The following is a 24,455-nucleotide window of genomic DNA, read 5'->3' on the forward strand; positions in this document are numbered from 1 at the left end:
ACCCACAGGACAGGTTACAGTCCTGGATCATGGATGGATAGATGTTCTTAAGTATGAAGGGTGGGGGGATAGATGTCAAATCTATCTCTGTTTTCCACATCAATAAAAAGATAGACAGACATATCTTGCTGACACGGCTCTCAGAGGCTTGTCACTCAGCACTTTGCCCATCAAAAACATGCAGATTTACATGCAGCCATCCATGGCCAGTGCAGCTCTCACCTCAGAGGGATTCCGAGTGCTTAGTAAACTTCACACTCCTCCCATCACGCTCACAAACACGCAAGGGTGGAGGCTAGCATGTGGCGGGCCCAGTTCGAGTGTACCGCGGAAGGTGCAACGCAGATTTGAGATACTTTCCATGCCATTCTGGTTAAGCTGGTAATCTGCATGTAATTAACATCTGATTCACTAAAGCAGAAGCTAATAATACAGTTAGGAATGAGAACACCCCCCAAGTAATGAAGAGCTCAAGGTACAGGATTTGTCTAAGGCCCCACCAAAAAAATAAATATATAAATAAAACCGTAACATTTGCAATAAGATGACATTCCAGGAAATCAAATCCTCTAAATCCACTGTGCAACTACCTGGGAAATAAATTGGGAGTGTAATATAATAAAATTGTGATAATTAAGGCATGTGGAAGTAATCTGGAAAGCAATTAAACTGACATAACCAATTAAAAGTTAGTCGAAAGTCAAAACTGTCACACCATTTCAATTTTATATTGTTTGTCTAGATCTATGAAGAGTTAATTTGGGCTAATTTGGGCTTTTGAACACACATTAACCAGGAATGTGATTAAAAGTTGCATCATTATAGGAACAATTCTTATCAATTTGAAGAGTCTCGATTAATTCAGTAATTACTATATTTAAACGTGTACTTGAGCATTTGTGTTTTGATAGCATGTGCTTCAAGGAGAAGATCTTGAATCTTGAATATGGCACTTTTGTGTTCCAGACAAAAACATTCACAGGTGTCTCTATTTAATAAATGATACAGACAACTCCAAGGCATTCGCACATCTGAAATACAAGTCGGTTTGAATAAATGTACTTGAGCATGTTTTTTCTTTGTATCTCTTATTAGTCTGTTTCTAAAAATAGATCGCATCATCATAGAGTGGCAGACATTTTTTGTTTTTGGGCCACAGAACAATCATCATCCTAAGGCTCCAAATACAGCGTGTACATGCCTATCACAGTCATTCAATCTTTGGTTGTATTCTTATTAATTGTTAGTGGTCATATTTCTGACTGAGCCATACACACACACCCCCACACACACACCCACACACACCCCATGTCGCGTGTAACTTCAAATGAAACGGAATCCACTCATGAGATATACTTGTTTTTTTATCATCACTTGCAATCTCTTCCAAATCTCACTCCTTCATTTTCTCACTCTTTCTTTTCTGCTTTTATGCCCTTCTGGATTGTGACTTTTGATTTTCAGCTTTCTGAGTTTTTATCTATTGATTGGAAAACAACGTTGTCATATTAACTGTAGTATTCTTTCTTGTCAAGGATTAGGTTTGTATCGGCGTGTGTGTTAATGCTGTCGAGTTTAAGAAAATCTGATTTATTTTTATTTTTCCCTGATGATTATAACTGGTGACAGTGTGTATGTGTGTGTCTCATCTACAAACGAGTTGTTCAGTATATAACTTCTGTTTATGTTTCCCTATTAATTTGTGGGACTTATTTGGTATGCATTTGATTTTTAATGGCATCCTGTTCCTGGCTGAATGGACAGAATGGCTGATTGCTGGTAATAAACACAGTCTTGCCAGCATTAGCGTGCGCCTCAATAAAGATGTGCTTGCAATCCTATAGCTGCGTCTCAAGGGAATTGTATAAAAGCCTGTTTTCTTTATTGAATTTGGGTTGTTTTTCTCACATGGCCTTTTAACAGGCTTAATTTTCTTCTTAATGATATTAATAACAATGTATGTTTTTGTTCATTATTAACTATGCGTAAAGGACAATCACACACGCACACACACACACACACACATGCACACCATTTAAAAATTTAAAAAATTATTTGAATCCCATCTGACCAGGGCAACTTTCTTCATATATTTTGCCAGTCCCCCAAATTCCTTTTTGCACACTCTCAAAGTGTCTTTTCTTTTTCAAAAAATATCGACATTATTCTGGCCACTGTTCCTCAAAGCCGATCGTTGTTCTATGTAAAGATGGCTGGTGTACAGTCAGGGCCTGCAAGGCCTTTTCTGCTGCTTTTCTGTCTAAACTCTATAAGAAACACTGGCCCACATTTCCAACCTGCATTAATTGTGTTACTTGATTTCCAACAGTCTACCATCTTCATTTCCTGGTGTGCCATATTAGCTTTACATATTTAGCACATCATCTCAGAATATAATACCCTGCTCAAGTCATTTTTAAGAATTGTTTGTTGGAAAAATGCCTGTAAAGATGACTCCGTTTAGATTGTATTCAAGGATCAAAGAAAGCTATGAGAAGAGTCTGTGAATTAAAGATATACTTCATATTTGGTGATTTTACAGATATTATTCAAGTAAATATCTGTTACAAGCGCCACAAAAACAGTCGTTGAAAAAATATGAATAATTGCAATTAATTACGGAATTTTTGGGGGATTCATTAATTATAAATGTAATCGCTTTACTGCTCACATATATATATATATATATATATATTAAACTCTGGTGGTGGATCAGTAGCTTGCACTGTAACGAACAATGGTACCTACGTGCAGTGCACATTTTGTAGACTATTAGGTTGTAGAAAAATGTGATTATTTTGCTTGCAGTACTTTCCTTTCCCGCATTTTGAGATTCAGGCTTATCATAAATAATTCATTGCTGCAAAGCTTTATGATTCTGCACCATCCAAGTTTTCGCTGGCCCAAAAAAAGAAACATACTAACACATGTTCCCGTCAAAATTAAAATGTTCGCCAGCTTTCCTAAACCTGGAGATGTGTGCTGCCTTCATCATTGCACAACAACACTACAAGCATGGCACAAATTCCATTGCATGGATGACTAAACATTATTTACTAAACATTAATTATGAATTTTCAATTCCAAAATCATCAGTTTCCTTCTTATTAGAGCGTCTCACCTTGGATACAGTTTATTGGTAATTCCAGAACAGGGTTGAGTGACTGATCAGTCCAGGCTCATAACAAGTTTATTCAAAAAATAAATTTGACTTTCCATTCCATAATTATTCATATACCTTATTCAATGTGATTCTATACTTTTTATTCCATGGTTGTAAATAGCATTTATCTTGAACTCAATGACATTGCTGTACATACATACTAGCATACTAGCTGGCGGCGCTCGCACACGCATACATGTGCACATACATGATTACTAGAACATGTTTAGAGGTAATAGAAGGGTGAGAGGATGTCTTTCTCTCTGCACCTGAGCATGGTCAGATGTGTGTGCGTCTGTGTGTGTGTGTGTGTGTGTGTGCATGACTTACAGCAGAATGTGAATCTTCTTGCGTGTGGCTGCATTTATGTGCAAGGAGGAGGCTATCTGTTGTGACTGCTTTCAGTGTAGGTCCAAAGCAATAATCCATAACAATACCATCAATCCACAGCTGCAGAAATAACATATATGTAATTTATATGGTAATGCAGCTTTCAGGGTTGCCCCAAGTTACGGAGGGGACAGCTGCCAGTGGTCAGCGCAAATGTGTTGTTGCATCCTGAAATGGAGCCGTGCATACACACCAACACTCGCTCTCCTCAGCAACGTGAAGGCATGTTTCAATTAGCAGATGCAGAGAGGTGCTGGGTTGCATTTGTGCAGCGAGGTTAAAAGGTGGAGTGTTTTGATTATTTTTCTGAGCTTGTGCCTTTGCTCTTTTCTTCTCAAGATAAAAGCTCCGCCACGAACGGAACAACACAAGTAGAATGAATGTGCCTTGGATAGCTCTGACTGGAGGCCGCTCATGGACATCTTATGTATACAATAAATTCACTAGCATTCATTTGCTATCTTGCGGCAATTGATATGAGAGCTACTTTTACAAACTCCATAGATAAAACCTAAAAAGTCATCAGATGAAGTAGTGTAGCTCAATTGATTACAAAATAAATTACTTAGGATTTACTGTGCATCTCCAAATTACATTTTCAGATAATTGCTTTGGCAGCTGCTTCAGCGCGACATAAAACATGATTATCTTTCAGCAGGGGCTGTCTTGTTACTGTAACAGTTGTCATGATAAATCATAATCCCACTTTTATTTATCTAAAGTATCCTGATAGCTGCAACAGGTTTTGAGTGGCCAAGTTGCATCCTTCACTGATTACTTTTAAAAAAGAAACAAGAAAATTCACAAAATCAGCATTGAAAAAACCCCAACATATTTTGGGGATTTAAACAAACGTATATCTTTTCACTTATTTTCATGACTATTTCACGTCAACTAGCATCGCTACAACGCACTGGAAAAAGACAAGATGATCGTGAGTGTGTAGGGGAAAACAATACAATTCGAGCAGAAACGGCAACACCGCTGAGGTCGAAACGTGGGAGCGTGTGTGTGTGGTGGCTTGAGCGCTCTTACATTTGACGGCAGACCGACAACAACGGGCGGGGTACATTTCAGGTTAGAATGTGGCTGATTTGTAATAAACAATCCTTATGAACACATTGTTGAATTAAAAACCAAAAGATATACTTTTTACTCATGATGTATGATGTTTTTAATTCTGTGACTATTTTTTTTTCTTCAATTGAAATCACAATTCAGGAAATTTGACTTGCGCGGTATACTTCATGACATGGCATTGTTGTCATTCTGTCTGTCGACACGCTGAATGGTTTGATGACCAGGTTTTAAATGCAGCCAAAACAGAATTATAGTAAATTGCCATCATAATTAAAGATGAACAGACCACATGAAATTAGCATTAATTGACTGATTTTGTGGAGGCGTTTCTGGGGATGTTCTCCATGCTGCTTCTTGCAGGTTTTGTGTGGGTACTGGGTTTCCTGCCACATTCTTTAAATTATCCCAATGTGATGGTCAAATTGTTGGTCGCCTGCTCAGCAGTCCAGGGTTTATTTTGCCCCACGCCAGTCGTCAGCTGGGATATGCTCCAGCAAAGGATAAGCGGTGATTCCAGAAAAAAATAATAAAGTCAGGTTGAATCACAATCCGAGTAGCTTTATTGTTATTGTACCACTGTGTGCAACCAAATGGATCACACCAAGCCCATCCGAGAGAAAAAAAAAACAATGACCAACAAATAATTTGGTATTGTACAACCTAAGGAGAAACTGTTGAAAAATGATGTTTTGCATCTGTGCAACATTTCCTCATCTTCTTGCTTCGTCTGCAGGCTTTGTGTGAAGCCTACTTCACTGGTGTTTTCTGTTTTATTTTTTTGAAAGAGTGGCAGCATACTTCTGGGGTGATGAAGTAATGTAAGTGAGATGAAAAGGGAGGAAAAGGGGAGCCCAAGGCCAACGAAGAACCCAGACTGCATTACACATCAAAGACGGAGCCGGTGATACAATCGCCTCTTTAGGCTGCAAAAGCCCAACTATATTAATTAAAGCGCTGTCTGTTGCACAAGCCCAAGTCTGTTGAATCACGCTCTTATCGCTCTTTCCTCTGTGCTCGTCTTATCCCTCCTTCCCTGCAGTGGCACTGATTACAGAAAGAGGCCGGGGTTGTGACAGCACACATTCAGGATTTGAAAAGCGGACATGAACCACTTATTGATAGTTGCAATGTGCGGCATCCATTTGTTGCGCTTAGGCACACAACAGGTGTGCATCTCACCACACTATTAGATATCAAGAAAATGCATGAATAGAAGAGGGGGAGCGATGAGGAATGAAGATGAGATGGAAAAGGCAGCTAACTATTATATGGCGCCTGTTGTTGTGTCAGTAGCTGGCGACAAACGACATCCCATACACACGTGACGTGTACCACATGCATATACCGGTACACGCGCACACACTGACTGACAGCTCCCCCCTCAGTCGAACATCTGTGCTGACAGCAGCTGTGGTAATGGCGCTCCACATGTGCCAGCATAGGTGTGCCCGGTCCTTTTTTTACCCATCCTGCTGTGCACAATTCACTGGACCGTTTCCCATTTTCCCCTTATCTCCTCGTCATTATTTCCCTAATTGAAGCACAAACAGATTGACTGTGCAGCTCACCAGTAGCAGTGAAATAAGAGCAGCATCAAGAGTCAAATTATTGGCATTATTTTTGCAGCGTTGTCATCCAGGTGTGGAGAAGTGTAAAGTCGAGGCTGGGTGCAAATATGGGCTAGATGAAGAGATGATAAACGGCTCTCGTTAGTGGGGTAATTTGTCTATACTTTTCTGACGGGGCTCCAGCTGTCGTTCCATCGCTCCACTCTCTCCACACCCTCCTCAGCCAACCGCACCTCACCTCAGCCAGATGGGTGGACGGATGGACGGAGCGAGATGGTTGGGAGTAGGTAAAGGTGGGACAGAAATAGCGACAAGGACAGGGAGGAGAGGCATCGCTGTCGAGTCAATGAGCCGAATTTAGCCCGTGTAAAGCCACAGCAGAGTTGGAGAAACAATGTACGAGAGAATGAGCAGCTAGCGATTATTTCAGTCAATATTATTGAATCAATTAATTGATGTTACAGTTGGAAAAAAACATGCTCCCATTTCTATCCTCACAACTTGATTCCAGATTGACTGCAGGAAATGCAAACATAACTTGTGGTATGGTCTGTAGAAAGATAATCGCTTAGCTTTCATGGAGGACTAAAGACATCTTGTATTTATTGTGGAGAGGCAGACATTTTAAATGAAACATTCCCTAACGGATTTATCGATCTACAAAATAATTGATTTGACAATCGATTAGGTGTCAACTAAGCAATTAATCGTTCCAAGTTAAGTACTATCACAACGGGTTGCTGAATGTAGAACAAAAGCCAGAAGAATCCTTCTTTCCTCCTCTATAGTGCACATAATTGTCACACTTTGGATATTAAACGGAGTGTCAAGAGAAATAACATACAGATGGCCAGGGAGGCGGCTGAAAGATGGCAACGATCTGATTGTCAAGGGGACCACGTGAGCTCATTGCCAAGCTTTTGTTCTAATAACACAAACCAATTTTCACTGACCTTTCTCGGAAATGTAGCGGGCAGAAATGGCTGAGTTAAGGATGCCCCACAGCATAATTGCTAAAGAGATTAAAGTTCCCTTAATTGCTTTTGGCCAACTATAGCATTTTTTTGTCTTTTTTTGTAATTTAAGTGATTTAAAATATTAATAACTACCCCAGAAAATACATCAGCTGACGCATGTGAGTTCAGGCTCATCTAATTGTTTTCACATGTATTAATAGCATGAAGAGGTAAAGCAGCTTTGGTTTTGTGCTGCTGCGCACGCACGCACGCACGTGAACACACACACACACACAAGCAGATGTTTACCACTGCATGTTGTCACCAGCAGCCTGATTAGAGGCCTTGTAAAATATGCAAATAGCTATATCCCGTCTCACACATCAATAGAAGGCCGTGATTGATTTTTTGCGGATCAATTGCATTTTTACATAAGTAAAGGTTGCTTATTCCCTCCTTACCTCTTCATTTGTTTTTCCGCTCTTTCTTCATTCATTCATATTGCCTAATTACACAGTGTCACTAATTTCTCTCTATTTGTTTAATTTTTATTTTATTTTATCTGTACTGTCTTTTCTAGATTGCTTTTCAGTCCAATCATGTGTCACTGCGCTATCGTTTCTTGCGGTTGACCTCATGACCCCTTGCAAAGCCAGCATCCCCCACCTCCTGCCTTCACATCACTCTCTCACATTCCCTCCCATCAATTGCCTCATGTACACCGCAGTGTTTGCTTTGCCATTGTTTATTCTTTTTTTTTTCTCAGTTTGCACTGATGAGATTGACCGGAAGCGGACACGTGCAAACACACGCCTGCCTGCTCACACACACACACACCCCCCACACACACACACACCCACACCCACACGCACGCGCACACATGAGCAGACACCTATAGAGGAGACAAAGCTGGTCCTCTCTCCGGGGTGCAGTTAATGCAGAGCCGAGGATCGATGCCAGCTCTGGTTTCCATGACACACGACTCTAAGCTGGGGCAGTTTGGGCTATAGGACAGAAGAGAGGCATCACTCTGGCTCCTCTTCTATCAGATATATCTCCATAAAGCTGTGATGGCACCTGTATTGATTAATGCACCTCGCATTGATGAGACTTTGTCTGACTGCTCTGTTTGATGTGGGCTGTTTTATGGCACAATATTGCACACGGAGGAAAATAAATCTCAATTTGCAAAAGTAAATTCTGTGTTTTTTTTTCATATATACATTTTTATTACTGGTTATAATTAGTAGAACTAGATGCGGGACTCATATGGTGGTTCTGCGGTACCCAAGGGCAAGTCAGTACAGATGAGCTACTGTTGCTGTACGATGCACATCAATGTCTCTATTTAAAAGAAACATTTGCGGAATAAAAAACATCTTATTCTAATGAGTCATAGGCATAAAGAGACAAAATTCACACTCTTATTGATGCTAATGGCCATTTTTATTTCTATAATCCTGCTTCTTTCTTAATGGGGAAGACAACCGATAAATATTCTTTGCAACAAAACCTTCGTTGTGCCTTCACTAGTCAAAATACTGCATTCTGATTAATGATGCATTTGTGGATTATGAGTTAAGCCGTAAAATCGACTCATATTTGCCCATCTCAAGGGGCGGCCATTTTGTCACTGCTGTCATCTCAAAATTACATCACAGTTGCTCAGGGCTCAGGTAATGAACAATCTTAGCTCAGCTGTTTTCCAAAGTTGAGCCATGTTTGGCCGTTATCTGAGCCCTGAACAATTGTGATGTCATTTTCAGTTGACAACAAGTGGAAAAATGGCCGCCCCCTGAGATGAACAAAAACGGATAGATTTGACAGCTTGAGTCATATTGCACAAATGCAATATTCATCAGAATGTCGTGTTTTGACTAGTCTGCATAGAACATATTCTTGTACGGAAAGGTTGACTTAACCTTTAAAGGGCGAGTTATATTTTCTGCATTCTTTGGTAAAGAAGAAAAAGCAAAAGAAGTGACCAATCAAGGTCATCCACTGTAACCTGTCTGTTCCAAGTGAGTTGACAAAAGACAAATGGTTGAAATGTGAAAAAAAACAAGCTCACAGGTTTGTGGTTTCTTTTCAGCTCGCCCACACATTTTAGCTTACAAAGCTACAAAACAACATATTATTCAGTAAAGGTTGTTGTTTCTTTTTTTTTTTCAAGCCATTAAAAGAAAAATCATTTTGAGCCAAATGCTACAATTTTGATTTTACAATCAAAGAAAATAAATAATTATCTTTGTGTCACATTGTCTCGGTTTGACTATTTAATTAGTGGTGATAATAACCTGAGTTCTTTAGTGGATTAGCTGAACTCGATGGCCTCATTCTTACAGTATTGTTGATTGATTGAGCTACAAATATGGCAGACATAATTACTCTATATTTTGAGCTGTCTCTAATTAGAATTTATTAGATTTGTCTTTGTCCTTGATTTAGAAACCTTTTGAGAGTAGAGAGATTTCTCTCCATCCCTCTTTTGTCTCTCTGGTGTACGGGACAGCCTGATTGTGTCCACATGTCCCATGCTTCTGGCTATTTAAAGAGTGGCTGTTCTTGGGTCGTACCCATGCAGTGAATGATTGTACAGCAGATGTAGGTCTTGAAATTTCTTCATCCCATTCAAAGGAGAAGGAAATAGAAACTTCTCTTGTCAAGTTCTCAAAAGTATTGTTTGCCTGACCTCTAGCAAGGCTGATTGTTTTGCATTTACGCGCACACATTGTTAGTTTTTGTTTCCTTTTTCAAAGTAAACCATTTTTAATTGAGCTTCCAAATAGTCCTCGCGAGAACTTTTTTTGACTTTATTTTTTTCGTTGATTCATGTAAATACTGTGACTCTGCACCAGTGTTGGGATGTCGACGACCTGAAACAGGCCAACTACATCACTGTCAGTCATCGCCATCTGTTTTGTCTAACTTTCACCATTCGCCTTTCTCTCCTTCCATTCTCCAGGTCGCCCAATGCCTCCAACCTCTTCCTCTTCCCTGCTCCCTCCGTCCCATCCGTCCTCGTCCTCGTCTGCCCCACACCACCCCTCCCCTGGCCCGTCTCCGCCCATCAGGGAGTGCCAGGTTCCCCTTCTGGAGAAAAACTCCACCCATTCACACCTGGAGCCCCACCCAGATGATTCATACTTGCTGCGGGCCCAGCCATCCTCCACCGGTAAGAAATCTACCGACTCATCCACCTCTTCATTCTTTAATTGTATTAATACATCCATGGCATCCGTCACTGTTTTGCATTATGTGTGCATTTGCTGGTCTGAGTTACATGTTGGATGATCAATCGCATTACATTGTGTTTTAATCCTGTCTTCAATGCAAATTGCAATGTACAGTTTTATTTATGAAACTGTGACAAATTAAATCTTATAATCTAATCTAATTTCTAATTTTAGTTTAGTGATTTCAGTATCTTTTGTGCAGTTAATTTGGAAAGAGTACAGTACTGTACATACATAAAATTACAAGAAAAATCAAACATTGCCTTTGCTTCCCCTTGTTATACGGCAAGGTTTATCGTTAAAATATTTCAAAGTGTTTATTTCCTAATTACTGCAATAAATATCCTGGCTACACAAAGGCATCTTATTTAAATTAAATTTTATTTATTTAGTGGTTAATAGGAAATGTTAAATTCATATTTAACACAACTGAGTTGAATGGCCCTTCCGACTTGCACTAAGGGAACTTGTGATCTTATTTACCACAGTTCTCGCGGGCAGCTGTCCTATGTCCACTCTTTTTTTGCGCCACGCACTGCTTATGTGTAAAGGCGTAATTTGACCGACATGGTAAATTTAGCCGTTAGCAGGGGGGATCAGTTCAGTCAAACCGTAGGGGCTCAACTTTTAAATAAAAGCAAAATGGGTAATACTATGCTTGAATATCAATGCCTTATTTTGCTTTTATTTGGCATTTGGCCGTCAGAAGCAATCGTTGTGACGGCTGATTTGACTTCGAAGGCCGGCCTAACCGCAGCCGACTGACACAGCTGCTTATTAGTCCACAAACGCGCAGTGACAAGCTTGAATCTGGTACGCAATACATTGTTTCCAATGGAATGTGTCCAGCTGCCAAGTCAGTCAGGGGCTAACAAAATGATAGCTGAATTGGCTGAATCAGTACATATGGGTAATTCTATTTATTATACATGATTATTTTTATTTTGGTTTAGAAACTAAAAACAACGCTGCAAAATTCCAGCAAAATATGAAAATAATAACACTTTTTGCTGCAGCGGTCGAAAGTGCAAATTCCAGCCCCAGATGCTCCACAGATGTTGAATAGGATTTAGATCAGAAAGGTTTTGGACCAAGGTGGATTTATCAATTTCTTTTTTTAACAAGGGTTATATATATTGCATAGGTGTGTAAAAACGGGTCAATATTTCATTGTATGATGTTGAAACATTCAGTATTTGATTATAAAGTTCCTTATAGATTTTTAGCTATGACAGTTGAATCTTAATTTAAAGTCACTGTGAATTTCTGCCAATGAGGAGTTATCTTTGTACTGTAAGAATATATGTACAATTTGCCATTAATAATCCTGCACAAACTAGACTAATGAATTTAAAAAGCCGGAGACTGCGTGTTACACAAAAAAAGTAAATTAGTTTCCCCAACTCCGTGCTCTCTCTGTCATCACTCGAAATTCTCTCGGTGGTAGTACCAGGCCCAGTGTGCTGGTATCAGCACGCTGCAGCCATTTATTTTCCTCATATGAACATGAGCAACTGCAATGATGTGCATCAGCATACACATTTGTCTCAACAATTAGTTAGTGTGGGCCAACGATATCTATCTTAGTGTCCCAGCTTCTCTCCACCCTTGTTTCTCCTCTCCTCTGTGCCAGGGCACTTGTAATCAGCTGATATATTTAGCAGAGGTCTGTTGGGAGGGAAAGAGAAAGTCCTAATGTGATTTTTGGTGGAATACAATCTATTGTTAATGGCGTTAGGCTCTCCTTTGATCCAGTATAAATCTTCATTAGGGAAGGCCCGGGTCCCAGGTTCAAGAAGAACGTGATTAGGAGGCTTTTAAAATGACGTTACATCAGCCTTCTAATTGGTTTACTGTTTGCTGGGGCAACATCAATCATTAGCCCAGTAACCGCACAGCAAATAAATTCACTCTGCCACTGACACCCTAATGGCAGACTCTGGCAAAGAGGGAAAGTGAGGCTCAAAGGCACACTCTCTCAATCTTTTGCACTTGTTCATATACACCCACACTTTGTGTTCGAGGGGCCTCTTTCAAATCTCGGCTGAGCTTATAAACATAGAAGCGGCAAACAAGGGCGGCAAACTTATCAAGTTGTTTAATGAAACTTCCTCCATGAAGACATTAAAAGACAGAATTTGAAAAACAAGTGAGAAAGTAAAAATAGATTTACAGTACCCGGAATAGAATGAGGGTATAGGATTGAAAGCACTCAATACAGTCATTTAAAAAGCTGCCGATCTAATGACTACAGAGAGAGTCATTGGCTCTCGACGTCTATAATGTGTTCGAAATGAGTTTAGAGTGACAGCCTGGCACTAGCCTGGCACGTTGGTGGATATGTAAATGGAGGCAATTAAATAAAACACCCCACATGTGACTGCATGTCTGTCTGCATGAATGAGGGCCTGTGTGTCCATATGCGTGTTGGACGTGGTCGTGTAGAGGGTGGACGCTGAGAAGGAAATGAGCCTGACCAAGCCAAGCAGAAACTGACCACTGCGCGATAATCCTGCAGGAAGCTTCGTGCTGTTTGCGAGCATGTGTGTGCATGTGCGTGTGTTTGTGTGTGGTTGTTGGCAAAGTAGACTGCCATTACCAAAGCTAACAGGTGGACAGACATGACTTGTGTTTTTAGTCAGGCATGACAGTTGAATGGAACGGAACACTATTGGCTGGGAATTGGGTTTGCGGATGTTTATATGGGAATAATATCTGGCTCAGAGCACCTGTCTGGGAACATTTCCCCAGGACGCCAGGAGAGCAGAGACGGCCAAACGGAGCATAGCAGATCACTCCTGGAAAGAGCTAACGTTAGCGCTGTCTCTAGCCATTCATTATGCATGGGGGAAAGCTAAGCTATTTTTAGCCCTGAAGTGACTACTAGCCTTCTGCTGCCAGGGAAGTCACCTTAAGTCACTGCTAATGTGATAAATGTTTAATGGCTTTGTTGAAACAAATCCACAGAAACAAAGCAAAAGCAAAGACATGTTCACTTTTTGAGCACGAACATTGTAATTTCTAATAGCGCTTATGTAAGGGTGACATTCGCGTAACAGCATGTGTGTATTTATATGCAAATGTGTGAGTGTGGGTGCAATACACACTTGCATTTGTGCTCATAGTTTGTTTTTGGCTGAACGTGATGACTCTTCTCTAGCGGATTATTGCCTCCTAATTAGACAGAGATGACTAGCCAAGGCAGAGGCGGTGTGCGTGTGTGTGTGTGCGTGTTTCATTTTGTCATTGTGCATGCTTGTATGATTCCATGCACAAAGGAAAAACAAACCAATTCAGGTGAAATTTCACAATAACTTTTTTGTTGTGGAAAATAATGGTGAGGGTCAACCAATTATAAATGGTAAAGGAAAAAAGAAGACAAAAATCAATTAACTCAAGATTACAACCAAATGCAATAGGACACTCCATTTTAATGACAAATGACAAAGGCTCATGCATGAATCACATTATTATCTCGCCAGCAACCACACTGGGAAAAAAAAAGTTAAATTCACTCCATTTTCTTTCATCAAGTGGCGGCACAAAATAAAATCATCTGGATCCAGATACATTTTTAAGCAGACCCTACAACTATTTAAAAAATGTATCTGGATCCAGATCATTTTATTTTGTTCATCCACTTGACAAAATAAAATGGAGTAAATTCAACACCGTTTTCTTCAGTATACTTATTTTTTGCACAATATGTATACAGGTTAATTTGTTCAAACTGTGAGGTTTTGTGTGGCTGAGATTCTTCGGGAAAAATTCTACATTGTATCAAGTCAGGGGCATTTACCTTAAGAGATTAACTTCCTCTCTCATTGTGACCGTATATATATATATATATATATATATATATATTATAAAAATATTCTGTGTGTGCGCGTTTGTTTTCACAATATGTATGGTTCACCTTAATCTCTCCTTCCCGCTTGTCTGTGAAGAACGACAAAAAGGCAGGGTGTGATTTGCTCAGACAACCACAGAAAGTGTCGATAAACACTTTGCCTATCCAGGTCTGCAAAACAAACTGCCTCAGCGAATTGCTGTTGCCAGCTGGCAACACACACACAAATATATGCACTCATAGGCGATGGTGTTCTTTACAGGGGAGGCAGGTTAGCAGGCTAATGTTCCTCCGCTGAATGTGTGTCCTTTCAATTGGGGGATATAATGAACTTCCAGGGATTAGCCAGTGCCGAACCCTGCAGCTTACAGCGACTGTCCCTTTCGTTGGGCGCCAGGGACGTGTTGGGAATAAATTGTGTCAGTCCACATACCAGTCAGAGGGGCTCGGAGCTTGTGTTGAGAGTGAGAAGCCAACAGAGATTGTTGAGAAAATGTTTCGACAATTGATGTTTACCCATGCAGGGAGCGGGAGGAAACAAAAAGAGATAAGAGAAGAATAAAATGAGATCTAGCTGCTACCTAATTGCTCTGTTTATCCACCACGTTTTGTCTTCTGTCAAACTGGCTTCCTGGTAAAACAAACTATCAGCCTACCTGCAGCTTGTACTTGAATAAGTGGATGATTCAAATGGATCAGTCAGCTATCTTTATTTTATCGGATCCATTTACTCCAAGCGTAGCGTTACTGTGCGGTGTCTGCTCTGGTGGCTAATCAGGACCGTCTTCTCTTCAGCAGTTTTGTCTGAGGGAAGACAAAGAAATGAAATTGAGTTTGACTTTACCGGTGTGTGGGCAATACAATATTAACACATACAGTGGAACCTTGGTTCTCGACCATAATCCGTTCCAGAACCCTGTTCGAAAAGCGATTTGTTCGAACACCGAAATCATTCCTTCGCTGCTTGCACTGACTTTCCTTGGAGGCATGATTAGGGGCTAAAACACTTCGTACACCTATATAAAATGCGAAAGCAAAACGCAGCACGTCCGCACGCGACAACAGTTGGTCACGAAGAGAGCGATCCACACCCGTACGCCGCTCAGCATCCCACCCTCGCGTACGCACTCACGCGTCGTACCGGCGTTCGAACTCCGATTTTTGTTCGAACTACGAAGCAAGAATTTCTCGAATTTTTTGTTCGGACTCCGATTTGTTTGAACTGTGAGTCGTTCGAAAACCGAGGTTCCACTGTATTGTCAATGTGTCGTTATTGTATCTTAATCCTTTCTTATTCTTTTAGGAACAACAACCACGCATCATATCTCTTCATTAATTAATATTTTTTGAAAATTCTTGATTTCCTTTATGAGATTCATAAAACAATAACCTGGCGGACTTTGTTCTCTTCTTATTTTATTTTGCGAGTCTTTTTTTCAAGAGCAGTTGGTTGGGGTTGTCTGATTTTTCGTGTGGGTGATTTAATCGCTGATATTACTTTTAAATTGAAAACAAAACAACAAAAAATCACACAATCGTTGACATTTGATTTCTTTTCTTTACACATAAACACATTACAACATAACACAAAGATGTAACGTTCAAACATCCTCCCCACAAAGAAAATCTGGCGATTTTTCTCTATTATAAAGTTAAACCAATACTAAAGAATTTGTATCAGTAAAACTGACAAATGTACAAATTTTAATTCTTATCTTTATACTTGAAAATGTTGTGGGACCCAAAAAAATGAATAATTTTATATTATTTAATCAGTTATATCTGAACCGGTATCAGCCTTAAAAATACACATCAATCCTGTCCCTATAGTAGGCCATACTGTATTTTTAAAAAGAACAAGATTTTCTTGTTGCTGTATATTGTCAGTCATGAAAATACCATTGCTGTGTTTCATCTTGAAATCTAAATGTGTTTTGCATGTCATTCAAACGTAACCCTCTTGTTATATTTCAACAGTCATGTTTCTGAGTCAATTCAACCCAGCACGTGTTTAATTAGCCTGTGTCAGAAATGCCCAAGAAACATTTGTTATTTCTCATTAGAAATTGTGTTACTCCTCGTTATGTGTGAATTTTCATTCTGAATAAATACTTGTTACCAAATGGGTCAGTTTGACCCGCAACAAACAGAGTCCCCCTCCAAACTACATGTGCTGCACAATATTCATCCATCTGTCTATTTTTCGCTACTGCTTGTTTTCATTATGGTCGTGGGTCAGATGGTGCAAATTCCATTTGGGGAACATCCTGGACTGGTCACTAGCCAATAGCAAGGCACATAAAGATAAAAAAATATTTGAAGGTGCTAGCATAACACGCGAAAAGCCAAGCAGGCACAGCAGAACATGCCAACTCCAAAAAGAAAGAATATTTGAACCTGAGACTTCTCAACTATGAAGTAGACATGCTAACTAGCGAGCCACAATGCTGCTGCATTATTTAGGTAATTTTTAATTTAGATAAAAATAAATATGCTCAATATTTCTAGCAGGAAGTTTAATATAAAACAGCATGCCTTGGTGTATGTACATTGAAATAAACAAGCCAGTATGTGAGCAAGCGAATACATAATTCTAATTCTTGTGTTGCTAGGGCTTTTTGTCTATGCCTATACATATTTTTTCTGAATACGTGGTGCGGAAGGTACTATTTCACATTTCTAGAGCATTTGCAAAGAGACAAAGTCACTAAATTGAATCGTAAAAGGTTTTTAGCAAACAAGCTTCATCTCTGTGTGCTTTTAAAACTCAGTAAAGCAATGCAAAAGATGTAAGACAAAGCAGGACAAGCCGAGAACAAGAGACGTCTGCCTACTTTAATAGCAATTTACACTCTCTGGATATATGATGCAAATTGTCTTTCAGGTGCTCAAGTGTGGCTACGTTTGCATAAGCGAATGAACCGTACGCAACGGCGTATGTGTGTCTTTTCTCCCAAGAGCATCTCTGCATGTGCAAACAGATGTTTTATGTCTCAGTTGTTAGGAATAGGTCAGAACTCCTCCATCTTCCGGGTGTCTCCTTCTCTTCTTGTCTCCTTTCACGAGCATCTGTTCCTCGGCAGCATGTGGGAGGCACCTGCATTCCTCTGCTGGTAGAAGCAGGTCACCTTCCAAGCATCTGGAATTACAACAGAGATCACTGCCTTGTATCCATTATGAATGCTCATGCAGGAAGGAATTATTCATTACCAATGTCAGAGGAGAAGCGTAGCAAATACATATCCCCTTTTTTTGGTCTCCTTTTTTCCTCATCAAATTCAAGAGATGATCAATCAAGGGGACCATATGTGAGTGTGTTACAAAAGATTTCTTTGACACCATTTCAAGGAGCCGCGACTCTATGAACTGTGTCTCGTCTTTTGATGTCTTCCAGGAAGGTAACATGCAAACAGAGTCATTATATTGTTTCTCCAATTAGTTGTGTTGAATCGTGAGAACAAAACAATGCGTGTGGAAAGTTCAAAGTCAATTGTATTACAATTGATGCGATAATCCCGTCAAGTCGATCCAGACTTCATAATAGTTGTGAAAGTGGTTGCACGAAGAGATGGGATTTTGACGTTTGATATTGTTTTGCTTATTCTTATGTGTCAATGTGCATCTGTGTGTGTGCGTCTGCGTGCAAATGCAAAAGGTGTGCTAGAACTTTGTGGAACTTGCACTCATCATAGAGTTTGTGGTTGATTGATTTCTATATGCAAATACACACGTGCACAAGATCTTGGATCGAAAGCACACGCAGAGCTTCAGATAGAAGTGGGATGTGTGAATGGGTCTTCTTGTCTGGGTCATCTGGGTTTGTTTTTCCAGCTCTCTCACTCAACAGTCCATTAGCTCAGTGCTGGAAGGGCCAGTATTAGATTCTAGCTGACATGTTTCGCCCAAGTCTAAGAACAAGGGTGATGGAGGGAACATTCTAGGCTGAGTGCTATAATGTTGCTCACACTAACCCCAACACTCACACATGCACACACACACACACACACGCCATATCTCTGCTGTGAGGTTAAAAAGCTGCTAAAGCTTTGGGCCAAATATATAAATATGAAACTGCAATGATGATTAGATTCATGTCTGTGTTGAGTGTTAATGAATTCTCACCATTTAAAATGTGACACCTCCTTCACCAACATGACTGCTCAACATTAAGCGCTAATGGTTTCTTGCTGAGTTTTAGGCACCTATTTAGTCTTTTGGTTCCCTAATTTCTTGTTGGTGGGAAGTGTTTTTTCTTTTTTTAACGTGTTTTCAATCATTTGACTTTTCTTCTTCCAGGGGTGGGCAACCACCACACCCAGTCCAAACTACGGCCTCCACTGCCCCCTCCACACAACCATCACACCTTGTCGCATCAGTCTGCAAACAGCCTCAACAGAAACACCCTGAGAGGCGGCCGCAACCCCATTCACGCCCCAGCTCCAGGAACCGGAGACGGACCGACGACTCCTGAGTCTGTGCAGCTCCAAGACAGCTGGGTACTCAACAGCAATGTTCCACTAGAAACCAGGTCAGACAACTTTGTCTTTGCCTCTATTTTTAAAGTCAATGTGTCTACCTGATGCTGATTTCCAGAGCCACTGACAGTAAGTGCGGCCCACTAATCGATAGTGAGGGATGCAAGGCCGAAGACATGCTGTTAAACGGCATTGCTGTCAGCACAGGGTGATGGTGTTGGAAAGGACTGTTAAGAGAAATAATGAGAGCTGTGGAGGAAGTACAACTGCTCCAGAATGTTTAAGATTATAAAACAGTAGTGGCATAATCCTACTTGTTTATCAAAAACAACGTCTAGGTTTTATTCTTAAAAATATTTTTCAATATTATTGTAAGCTACTGGAACAGTTAACACTGTGCTTGAATAAAAGGAAATGATGAATGATTCCAATAGTATTCTGCATATATTTCAAATATAATTTGATCTGACGAGGCTAAATATTTTGTAATTTTTCAATGCAATTATATTGTACTTGAAAGTTAAATAATACTAAACCGTACTCAACAAATAATACTCCTGGAAATCGTCGAAGCGACTGTAGGCATGATACACAGTTTGAACATTGAATTCAGTTATCCTGTCAAGTCGTTCACTTTGTGAAGTAGACGCTATCTGTTTGCTCCTTTGTAGCAACATGCCAAAGCCACGCAATTTTTTTTTGGGGGGTGAATTTGGCTCTAAATTTCTAAACTAAATTTGCAAACTGCAATTCAGGGACTAGAAGGGGCTTGGACGTTTAGACACATGCATGCATACAAACATGCACAAATACATACATGCATTAGGGCTGAATGATTATGAAAAAAATAATAATTCTAATAATTTTGATTGCGAGTGAAATCCCGATTAATAAAATGATTATTCATTGACTTCAAAACTTAGTAATTTATTCAACTACTAAAACTCAACTACTCAAAACTATTATCACAGCTAAATTCATCACTGCCCATTGAACACTTGATTACCGAACACTCTTATTTTTTCTGTGAAGTACAAACTAACCTTGCATTTTCATTCTGCTACATCCCACACCTTTGATGCCCTGCATCTTTGCACACATTGAAGCATTAACCTTCTGTCATTTTCACACGTCTTAGGACTTCCTGTGCTTACCTGGAATCTTGGTCTTTTATTCTGTGTCATGTCATGTGTATTGACGTGTATGACAAAAAAAAGCCTGTTTTCTTTGTATCCTTTAATTTTGAAGGAAGGAAAGTTCATTGAATCCTGGAAACTCAATTTTAAATATAGAAAAGGAGAAAATAAATTAGTAAGAAAGTAAAGTAAGAATATGATAAATAAAAAACGATCAGCAGCAATACGTTCCTGCATATTTTGGCCTCTTGAGCAAACCGCGGCTTTGTCTGTTTATTTATTTATTGATTCATTTATTTTCAACGGATCTACAATTAGGTTGAGGTGGCTCATGGGAGTGATTTACTTCTTTTTTCACTGCCCCATCAAATGTCACATTCAACAAAAAGTGACCTATACAATATGCCCCCATATGATCTGCATGTAAGCCGACACACACACTTACTAAACAATCCCCTTTTTATGGTGTGTGCCAAAGAAAACTTGACTACCTTGATAAAAAGAAAAAAATCTGTTTGTTTTTGATTCACAAAAGCCTTCCACTCCAATGTATCTTGCTTTTCATCTTCAGACCATAACACTTTCATGCTCACTGCCGTTAGTTTGCACTGTCGGCGTGCTACCTGCAGAGAAGGAGGAGATACAAACCATTCACTCAGTCCAACATCTGTTCGGTTCTGTGCTCAAGAGCACTTTCGAGGCGGAGCCTTCCTGCAGGGCGTTGCAGTTGGTGAGTCATGTGGTGAGAGTGACGTTGCATATATGCTCACTTGCATTTGCAGGTTTTTGAGCATTTACTCCGTAAGCTGTAGTTGTGTTTCTCCTGCTGGGCACAGGGGCTTCCAGCACTGATGGTTTTGGATGCGTTCCCTCGTGTGCCGGCCCTTTGCAAAATTAATGAGGCCTGGCTATGTTTAATTCAGCTTCACTGATCGCAGCTTTATGCTCAGTCTGTACTGGTGCATGTGTATATGTGGAAGGCCAGTGTAGCTATGGCTTTCAGCAGGCGGCATTTGCAGTCACAGTAGTTATTTGCAGTCATAAATACCAAATAATACTCAAGGATAAGGTACATTTTAAATTTTTGTTGTTGTTTTAAATACACTGGGCTCTATTTTTGTGGCCCGTACACGTCTAGCACCAAGAGTTTTCTTTCTCTTGGTATTTTCTCGGAATGGAGCAGATTGAAGGGGGGTGTGTGTGCCGTTGTGGGAGCCGACTTGTTAGCGTCTCCCCGCATTCCCTTCAAATTCAGCGCATAGAGAGGCGTGCGGTCAACATGGCATGTAGATGTAGGACATCAACACACAAAGTAGATTTAAAAGGAAATGCTAGAAAATCTCCAATTCCAGATGATGTAAAGTTGGGGACCGCCCTCTACCCATGATTGAGCATCCGTATGCGACGGTTCATATTTATGACCCAATCACTGGGTCATAACCAAACCAATACATACGTTTGTGCAACATATCTCATTCTAAAAAGGAACTATAAAGTAACAACGAAACGGCTGCCTTTGTATTTGTGTCTGTGCATCTCAGAATGCAAACTTTCCTCTCTGAAAATGTATGTAAATCGTGCCATTTGTCATCCACTGGTTGTTGCAATCGTATGCATGCGTGTGTCTTTTGGCTTGACCCTATAGTGTGACAGCGCTGAAAGGATGAAGATTGATCACTTCAGAACACCCCTGGGTCTGGATGACTGGCAGCAGAAGAGAGAGAAGAAAACACACGAGGGGGGCAGTAGTGTTTTAGCATAGAAATATAACCTGGGAATATAAGAGGGCCAAGAAAATGGGAAGGTGTAGTTTTCAGTGGAAGCAGAGAGCGAAATAGATTGGGAGACAAATAAAGAAATGTGGTGAGGGAAGAAGATTGTTTGGGGAGTGTGAGAGAGAAGATAAAAAGAAGACTGGCTAGATGCTGGAACATGGATTCTCTTACGGGTGTGAGATAAGATTTTGAAGTTTGTGTGACATTGTGTGTGTTTGTGAGAAAGAGTGTAAAAACCTTTCTTGCACATTCAAATTTGTGCTGGATTTTTACAATAAAACACCAGATTTACGGTTTGTCCCTCCCATGGGAGACTGATCTGGGTTTTCGGTCTATGTTCTCAAGGCGTACCCCTGCTCAAATACAATCAATGTGATGGCTGCAGCAACTCAATTTATACGGATGGAGTAGTAGAGCTGCAAGGGTGCCATCAAATGAATTAAGGTGGGACAGATTTGGAGCAGTTGTTCAAGCCATAAGGACTTTGATAAAGAATGAAAAATATGGATATCACAAATCTGCAACAACAAAAATCATCCACATTCATTAATTAAGTGCAAATGCATATGGAAACCGCAGGTGTCACTTTAGTCCCCAAGCATGAGGCCATTTTAGCTCATCAAAATGATGAGCTCAAAACAACAAAAATGTTGGAAGAGAAAAATTTTTCAGGTTGATGTTGTGGTTGGGAAGGTGTTTCAACTCTCACACTTTTCTCAGTGAGAGGGTTTAACAGCCACACTTCCCACTGTTATTTCACAAGCACCTTGCAACTCTCCCCCTCCATGTCTGTGCTAAGATAGCCTTCTCGCCCCCTCCTTCAGTTGTTCCTTGAAACTTGACCCCGATTTTTATTTTCATGAGAATACAATCAGTGTTATGCTAAGCCAACATTAACAATCTGATTGTATCTTGTTACTATCAGAGTTGAAAATAACTCCGTTTCTAGCCCTGCCAGTTCAACATCATGTTATAGCACTGAAAATTAAAACATGCAGGCTACTACAACACCATATGAGGTAACTTTGATGCATTTGATATTTGAAAAATAGTCATGTCCTCCTTCAGAAAAATATGCATCAACTGATTGGCCATTGTTCTTCATCCATCTGTCCTTCTGCTTTGTAACAGTTCCCACAATTGTGGTTGGAAGCAATTCTCGTGGCGATATCCTTGAGCCCTTTGTTTAACGCTCAGATCTGGCTTCATCCAGACTTGACTTCCCATTAGTTGTCCTCTGATGATGATCATTCCCGGAGTCGTGTACTATTCAGCGCAACCACATGTTTGAGAACTGAAGAAATGAAGACTCATGTGCATGTTTGTAAAAATGCCTCCACTCAGGGGAAATGCTGGCTTTGACTTCCTGCTAATTACCTAGCACGCTCTCTGTTCTGTGGTTAATTGTCCAGGTCCTCTTTTCTCTCAATGGGGTTGCAATGGAGTGAAAATACATCATCCGTTCTTCTAATCTTCAGCCCCCTGTCCATACTCCATACTTCTCATGTTTTCGATGCAAATGCAAATTAAGTGTTTTCGAGCACATACAGGGCAATCTCACAAAAGAAAAACCCACATCATTTGTGATTGTTTGTGCGTGGGCAGGAGTCCCTGCGTGTAAATGTATGTGAGAGTGTGAGTTAGAGCGTGCCTGCTCCTTGTGTGTGCGGGAGTGTTGCATGCGTTAGATGACAGCGGGGTAGAAGTCGTTACTTGCTGCTTCGAGCCATACTGGAGGAAAAGGGTGTACGCAGGGGTCTCTGTCAGCACTCTCTAATTATGTGTGACGTTTCCATGCTGGACCACTGAGGACAATTCCACAGTGCTCACACACGGCCAAGCACACCCCCCCACACACACACAGAAATAACCAAGCTTAATGATACAGAGCTGTGATTGCCAGCTGCCTGCTATGATAGAAACCCTCTGTGGTCCTCTGCAACATAAATCAATGTCAATTACCTCCCCAGAGTGCATTAGACACTTTTCATCCCTAGTAGTAATTAGCATTGCTTGTAGGCATATTTTCATCTCACACCAGGCTCACAGCGACCCCTCTGCACACAGCAATGCTAAAGAAGGACTGAAACGCACGCAGGTCATATACTGTACTGTGCATTGTCTCACATGGAATGCAAGTCATTTGGCCGTTGTTACCCATATCAGTTGCATTGTGTTTAATCACTGCCAGCAGTATCACAGGTGGGGCAATGAGTTGAAGCAAAGGCACATGCTGGTTGACCTTGATGCGCGTGTGCATGTACGCACTGGGGCTTCTTACATTTGGGTTTGTGTAGGCTCATGCATGCATATTAATATTGATGGATTTGTCACCGAGAGGCAGTTATTTTAGAGACGCATGTTTCTTTGTGTGCGCCTTCTTTCAGCTTCTTTCTGACGAGTTTTCGCTCCTCTGGTCTCCAGTCTGTTTTCCCTTGTTGTCACGTATACTCACTTGACAGGTAAAAAAAGGGACCATGGAAGTGGGGGGAAAAAAGAATCCAGCAGGATGCCAATCCAGCAATCAGTGGCATGCGATGATGAGAGGGCGAGAGATAGTAGAAGCTGAATGAATAATTGATAGCCAACGGAATGCTGTTCCCACACAATATCGTCATGCTCTGAGCACATCACCTGTTTTCACTGACAGTCCTTAGATGAGTAGACATGGTTATGAAACAGCAGTTATTAAAGACATCAAAAGAATCCGAGGGATCTCACAGTACAATGTAGCTCAGCATATTTTAAATAGCAGTCATCAAATCCAGTGACAGTGGTGGATTACGACTGATCCTCCTCGCCTAGTCTGAATCAAACAGGTAAAGA

General features: G+C 40.5%; 1 protein-coding gene across 12 annotated transcripts in view; it reads left to right on the forward strand.

The window, feature by feature from the left end:
* The window catches only part of LOC148337869 (teneurin-2-like), a 207,676-nt gene that overhangs the window by 131,846 nt on the left and 51,375 nt on the right, over positions 1 to 24,455 (forward strand). For 9 of the 12 annotated variants that reach the window (XM_088294607.1, XM_088294609.1, XM_088294608.1 and 6 more), the window contains 2 exons: positions 10,123 to 10,332; positions 18,540 to 18,771. In XM_088294607.1, coding sequence (XP_088150733.1) covers positions 10,123 to 10,332; positions 18,540 to 18,771 — 442 coding nt within the window. The remainder of the gene's footprint in view (positions 1 to 10,122; positions 10,333 to 18,539; positions 18,772 to 24,455) is intronic. The other 3 variants (XM_088294615.1, XM_088294616.1, XM_088294618.1) reach the window with 1 other exon arrangement.

This window comes from Idiotropiscis lumnitzeri, chromosome 4, assembly GCF_059441095.1.
Source record: "Idiotropiscis lumnitzeri isolate Australia: NSW breed Sydney's pygmy pipehorse chromosome 4, RoL_Ilum_1.0, whole genome shotgun sequence".
NCBI lineage: Eukaryota > Metazoa > Chordata > Actinopteri > Syngnathiformes > Syngnathidae > Idiotropiscis > Idiotropiscis lumnitzeri.